A 7,500-nucleotide genomic window follows, 5' to 3' on the forward strand; every position below is an offset into this window, starting at 1 on the left:
AACGAGAAAAATGGCGTTCCATGACATTCAACCTCTGTAGGGAGACGGAACTCCGGTAAAGTAAGGTAATATATTAAAAATGAATTATAATGCTTTCTATATTAAATCATTCTAAATACTGTGTAATTTGCGATAAACTAGCGTACTATACGAAAATAGCATGCAATTGCTATTGTTGTTTTCGGGCTATAGAAACCAGGATGAACTTTGGAAATATATTTCGGATAACAAAACTGGTTAAAACTGACAGAAGCCATAATTATTTTACAAAGGGGGGAGGGGGGGGGGGTCGAACATCGACAAAATATTTCCGTTTTGTCCAGAAAACTAACTACAAATGTCGTCCATTGATTGAGACGGAAAATCAGATCTCCAGCTTGTCAAAAAATCCAAATCTGATACTTCAGAGAAGACTCAGGTTTGAGACTTTTGACAAGTTGGAGATCATCTAACCAACTGATGTTAGAAGTAAATTATTTAGGGTAAACTTTTTAAAAAGTATATTTCATAGACATAGAAAGGGAGGGTGTAGAGACCAGCATAAACGTATATCCTATTTTACAAGATGAGTGGTATTTTTCACGTTTTTCAGTTTTATTGTAGATACTTTGCTTTTCATTTGGACAGCAGAGTAGTTGATGAGTTTTCATTGATAAATGATTGCTTTGGATAGGTTTGGTAGGAGTATTGTCACACAAAGGATTAGAGGTAGAAGTGATAGTTGTGTTGACCTATAGATAGAATGAAGTTGACGTCATTCGGGTCTTTGTTATTCTTTTTTGCCATCCGCGTTTATGAGCACTTCTCACTAATCAGTAATAACCAGATTATACACGTTCTTGGTTACACACAGTTTTGTGATTTGTTCCGTTATACTTCCGGATGGCAATGTTATGAGCTTCTTAGCCAAGCGTATAGATAGAATGCGCTTGGCCAAGGAGTTCACAACATTGCCATCCGGAAGTATAACAGACCAACACACAAACTCTGTGTAACCATGAACTTTTATAGTCTGGTTAATACAGTTTAGTGAGAACAACTCACAAACGCGGATGGCAAAAACAATAACAAAGGCCTGAATGACGTCATCTGCATACTATCTATACTATCTATACAACAATAAGATTAAGGGAGAGAATGCAATGCTGCACTAGAGAATTGGATACTTCAGATGGTGATTACCTTACAATAGATACATTCAAAGGTTTATTTTTAGGCAATTGCCAATATAACTCATACATGAATAAAATATTTCCAATCAACAAATCAATGTAAGTAAAATCAATAATAAAGCAGTGACGTCATAGGAAGCTCGACAGTAATCATGAATGACCACATCGTTCAATAATCATTGTGAAGATTCGGCGTTTTGAAGAGGAATAAAAGAAGAAGAAGAAGAAGAAGAAGAAGAAGAAGAAGAAGAAGAAGAAGAAGAAGAAGAAGAAGAAGAAGAAGAAGAAGAAGAAGAAGATAAGAAGAGAGAAGAAGAAGAAGAAGAAGAAGAAGAAGAAGAAGAAGAAGAAGAAGAAGAAGAAGAAGAAGAAGAAAGAAGAAGAAGAAGAAGAAGAAGAAGAAGAAGAAGAAGAAGAAGAAGAAGAAGAAGAAGAAGAAGAAGAAGAAGAAGAAGAAGAAGAAGAAGAAGAAGAGAAGAAGAAGAAGAAGAAGAAGAAGAAGAAGAAGAAGAAGAAGAAGAAGAAGAAGAAGAAGAAGAAGAAGAAGAAGAAGAAGAAGAAGAAGAAGAAGAAGAAAGAGGAGGAGTAGGAGGAGGAGAAGAAGGTGAAGGGGAGGAGGAGAAAGAACATGAGGAGGGGGAGGATATGGAGGATGAGCATTTACCTCTCTTTGACAGTGTTTGAGGACATAGTTACTTTTCGTCCATCTACTTGGAAGTCAAAAGCAGCTTTGCACCCAATATAACAAATCACTATGAGATTGAAAACAATGATACATAATGTAGTTGTTGGTTTTTTTCCAACGTAATGAAAGAGAGAAAAAGACTATTTAAACAAGTCATTGCATATTATTGTTTCCCTCATCACCATCATCATCATCATCATCATCATCATCATCATCATCATCATCATCATCATCATCATCATCATACCACCCCCACCACCACCACTATCTTCACACAACCCACCATCTCTTCCATCACAAAATAAAGACAAACAGACGAAGTCCCAGATTTGAGATTTTTTTATTTTGCAAGACGAGGACCAGCCATTTTAATGATTAGTTCTCACTAAATTATATCAATCAGACTATAAACGTTTAAGGTTATACATAATATGTTGGGGTTTTTTTTTTTTTTTGGGGGGGGGGGGCGGAATGGGGGGTTGTTTTGTTTTGTTTTGTTTTGTTTTATTGTGTGTGTTGGTACTTATATCCAGCTGGCGGATGTTGTGAGTATTTTGCCTAAACGCATAGCATCAATAAATGTTAAATATTATTATTATTACTTACCAGAAATAACAAGAATCGGAAGGTGCAATACGAAGGTCATTGCGTCCAATTAACCACCTTTTTCATGATCCCACAGAAACCTCATAGAACCGGCCTTGAGTAGAAATTACCTTATCTGGATAAAGCAACGAAGTCAATTAAAAAATGTATTAATATCTAATTACTTGATAGTATTTTTCAGATGTGTGATATTCATAGGAGTTATTCTTGATTTCACAATGTTTTCAATACGTTTACCCTTACTTATAACACTATTATTTATAAAAGATCCATTTTCTTGATCCTTTTTTGACACTCGCCATTGCTATCTTAATTGCCAATGAGAAGCAGAGATCGTGACGTCTCTTCCGGTTCAAAAACGTCCCACCTACATGAGAGAGAAAACTCTAATCTACCTTCATCACTCAAACCCCGGCAATTCCGGACAATGTAAAATTAAGTGTGAACATCTGGAAGACACGCCCCACCACCTTATCTTCAAAACAAAAACTCATCCCTGTAATGAACAGCAAAAGCTAGTCTTATAAAAAAACCTGCCACTTAAAACATTACCCCTTCTTCCACAAAAAATATATTAAAGAACAGACGTGTTTTTATCATGTTCAGTGGTGTGATACTCATTAATAATGGGTGAGTGGATTACATTGAGTTAACTTTCTTAAATTTCTTTCTAATCTACAGTTTGTATCAACAGCTTTATCTGCATACTTTACGTCTCTATTCTTATGAGGTTGATATGCATGATATCATTATGACTTGGTTACATGTAAAGTGAACATATTTTTCAACACCATGGTTTAGCTAGTGTATTTATCTGATGCAGTTCAGTACTTCTTGAGGCCAGAGTACCTAGCATTTGTTTACTTCATGCTATCTGGGCGTTAGCATTATAAATATGTTACTTAAAATATTCATGAGTCTACACGTGTCACGTTCAAGTGTTAAACTATTTGAATTAAATATCATTAGGCTTGTTTAGCCATTTACACTATTTGAACCTGTTATTAGGGCCGACTTTAGACCCTGTCGCTAAGCCTGTCTGAGGGCACTCCTGTTTATATTCATAACAAACCAGATTTCCATTTCTTCCTAGCACGGGCATAGCAAGAGCTGTCCAACTCCATCTTTGCTTCAAACGGCATTCTTACAAGCAAGACCTGAGAAACGGCCAGTTCGACTAAGGACCTCAGCTGCCACCAAGCTAAGAATCACAACACTACAAAAACATTGTGGTTTTTCCTTTGTTAGTGACCAGTGATGAATTAAACAGTTAAAACATGTAAATACGTACCATATTATTTAAAACAGATTAAATCCGACTTACTTTTATTGTCAACTATAAAGTGGGATTGAAACTGGTTTTATTCATTACTTATTGTATTGTATTGTTTCCTTAGACATCTATTCGAGCCATTAATCATTGTTGTTAAACATGTCCATGTAATATGTAACGGGGAAATCATAGGATTTGCAGACCACTATATAATTTAATTCTAATTAATGGGGCGATTCTGTGAGTGCAGGAGCTGACAACTTATGTAAAAAGCTCGTGTGATGTGGAGAATTATTACAGAAATTTTTCTTTCATAAAAAATTTAATCTCCACCTGAAATATCACAGTACTGTATCCTATAGCTATTAGAAATGAAAATTGGTCGGGTCGCAATGTTGTCTTTGAGACATATTTCCATTTAACATCGCATATTATACTTTAAATTAATATTTCTATATACATGAGTACTTATGATTAATATCGTTCATTCTTAAAACAAGTGAGAAACGCATTTCATCACGTAAAAACATTTTTATCTTGAATATTTAAGGCCTATCTAAATTTAGTTTTAAAATAATTAAAGCCCTTTACTATTACCGTTTTGACTCTAGAACATTTCTTTTTAGACAGTGATGGACTGATGACATTTTGCTATGAACGCCACATGTTTGTAACACGAGAACAGTTTAGCAAAGGTATGATAACGGAAGCAATTTCGGTTGTTTACAAAGGTTGCCACGGTCACAAAAGTAGAAAGGAAAGAAAGAGAGAGAGAGAGAGAGAGAGAGAGAGAGAGAGAGAGAGAGAGAGAGAGAGAGGGGGCGGGAGAGTATGTGTATGGGTGTGTTTTGTTGGTTAGAGAGGAAAGAAGAGAGAAGGTGACCAGAGAGAGAGAGAAGAGAAGAGAGAGAGAGAGAGAGAGAGAGGAGAGGAGAGGAGAGAGAGAGAGATATGGAGACAGGTGTCTATTACAAAAGTGAGCAGCACAAGTGACCGGTTTAGGTGTCTCTCGTGATCGCTGCAGTGAATTTTTTCGCAAAGAAGTTTAATCTATAGGTATAATTAATGAATTCTTTACAAGAATGTCCTAATATAGCATTATATGAATCATTACATGTTATGTAATGGAACATTTATGTAAAGGACACAATTGATTGTCGCGAATTATTTTTCAACGTACTCGAAGCTCACAATGAGGAATTCAGGTCTGTGTAGACTATATCATTGTTTTGTTTTTTTTTTTTTTTTTATTTGATCAAAATAGTAAATTCGTTTCATTCTATGAGGAACATTGATTATATAGAATACATCATATCATACTTTGACAAACACGTAATTCGGTCCATAGAGATAAGTAAGTATTCACAGGATAACCCTGAATGCGTTTAGACATTGGATAATTAGAATGAAGTACTAGACTCACAATTTTTCTCAGTTGCCCTTATCATATCATTCCATCAACGGAACTAACGAAAGAAAAACAATAACAATTTTACAGGTCAAAGTTCAAGCAATTTGCGATCCCATTAGCCAGGAGTTAAAAGTTATGATAACCGTTTAATAATTTTTTATCCACACTGAAAGGTCGGGTGTCCCATTTTTCGGTCGGGTGTCCCAGTCATGGTCTAAAAATATCAAGCACACTAGCCATTTCTTTATATGTACAAACATAACTTGATATCGGTCGATTATGTGTTCATACATCATTATTTTTAGCTCTCCCTCTATTAACATTATAATAATAGGTGACGTATTACATTCACACCAGGAGTACAGTTAGGTTACAGTCTAGCAGTTGCTTGAAATTACAAAATATTCCGTCCAAGTCTTGGCAAATTGTGACTCACTGACTCAAAGCGGTATTACATCGGGGTTTACCTATTGCTATAAATTAAATTTGAAGACTAAATTTAAAGACATAGATCGATTTAATGATTTACTTGAGAGGTGAATGTAGTATAGTGTGTTTAGGTGCCAGAAGCTGAAAATAAGCTTTAACCATAAGTATCTGGGCGGGGTCCTTTCAGCTCTCATGGTGGGCAGGAGGCCACGCTGTCTTCTATCCTCTTATATCTGTTTTTTCGAGTTTCTTTCTTGGTTGTCTTGGAATGATATTACTTAGTTTTGTCCCAGTCCTGGCTGGAGTCTTTGACTTGGAGGGAAACAGTCAAATATATAGTTATAGTTTTTGGAGATAATATTTTTTCCTTGTAAATCGGCTCTCTGATATGTATTGTTAGTTATGTATCGTATAAACATTTGAGTGTGTTCCTCTTAGTGGGATCCTGTGCTGGTGCCTGGATGAGACCAGAGACAACACTGGTGGGGCCAATTACTCATTTTACACCTGAGTACGGTAAGAGAATGTGAGTAAAGAACCTTTTCCAATGACTAAACTATGAGCCGAACGAGGCATCAACCCAGGACCTTCCGATCCGAAAGCGAGTGTCATACCATAAAACCATATAGCCGCACGGTGGTTGTATAGGATAGAGTTAAAGATTAAAGTGACAAGAAGTGTGAAATGTACACAGATTTTTGTCATGTTAAAAGTTTATATACATTCTTCTCAATAAAGCTTGAAAAGTTAGCCTTCTCATTTTTTTAATAGAAAAAAACCCCCAACCTTTATCATCCCGAATCAATACCGTTGTGAGGGGATGGATCTCAAATGTGAACATTATATGAACACCTACGCACATCATGTAATATAAACAGTGCCCAAAACGTGTATTCATATTATTGATTCGCTTTCTACAGTTACAATATCACTTTTACCTCCCGTGGATCAATCATTTGCTTAATCGTTTATTCGTTAATAATATATTATATACATATATATATATATATTATATATTATATAAAGAAACTGTTCGGTCATTCTACGTGGTTCCAACTAACACCCCTCAACCATATATATATATATATATATATATATATATATATATATATATATATATATAATATAATATATATATATATATATATATATATTATATATAACATAGATGCCGTTCAATAAACGGGATGTTAGGTTGACCAACAAAGAATTTAAAATTCAAGTGTTGATGAAAAACTGAACTCATTGTCTATTGTCTAAAATAATTACGTTTTTAACGTCGTAAGAAGACGGCGCTTTTTACTTGTGCACAAAGATATAGATACAGATAGATAGACGAATAGATAGTTATTATGTTGCATTCAAAATGCGTCTCAAAACACTTATAGTCTAGTAGTAGATGTGCCCGCCTAAAGTCTGAAATTTAATTAGGGTTTTGCATTTTAAATCGAATTTTGTTCACTGTACATCTTATTCTTTCACTCATTCTAGCCCAAAAAAATAGATGAATAAATATAGATGAATAAATTCCGATGCTAGCTATGATTTTAATATTGCGTTTTCACTGATGCGAGTGAATGAAGTCAAATGTCTTGAATCATAAATGTATATGTCTCTATTGAGTAGGATTGAATGTCATGGTTGAGTGTAGAAACAATAGGAGAGAGAAGATATACACACACACAAACACACACACACACACACACACACATACAGAGAGAGAGAGAAGGACGAAGAAGGGGGGGGGGGGGTATGAATGTGTTTTATACTGGCGAGTGTAATGTTTGATTGGACACTCGCGTCCATGTGTGTGAGTATGTTTGTATATCTGTGTATGTGCGTGTGTGTGTGTGTGTATGTATGTGCGTGTGCGTTTGCATGTGAATGAACGAAAGAGAGAATCATTTAGAGTTCGAAAGAGGTA

General features: G+C 35.2%; 1 protein-coding gene across 2 annotated transcripts in view; it reads right to left on the minus strand.

Moving 5' to 3' along the window:
• The window catches only part of LOC144971288 (uncharacterized), an 18,657-nt gene that overhangs the window by 4,811 nt on the left and 6,346 nt on the right, over positions 1-7,500 (minus strand). For both annotated transcript variants that reach the window (XM_078911905.1, XM_078911903.1), the window contains exons 3-4: positions 2,464-2,578; positions 1,837-1,924 (exon numbers count right to left, since the gene is read on the minus strand). In XM_078911905.1, coding sequence (XP_078768031.1) covers positions 1,837-1,924; positions 2,464-2,503 — 128 coding nt within the window. In that variant the 5' untranslated portion in view covers positions 2,504-2,578. The remainder of the gene's footprint in view (positions 1-1,836; positions 1,925-2,463; positions 2,579-7,500) is intronic.

This window comes from Berghia stephanieae, chromosome 4 (genome assembly GCF_034508935.2).
Source record: "Berghia stephanieae isolate SIO BIC M18660-M18661 chromosome 4, UCSD_Bste_1.3, whole genome shotgun sequence".
Classification (NCBI taxonomy): domain Eukaryota; kingdom Metazoa; phylum Mollusca; class Gastropoda; order Nudibranchia; family Aeolidiidae; genus Berghia; species Berghia stephanieae.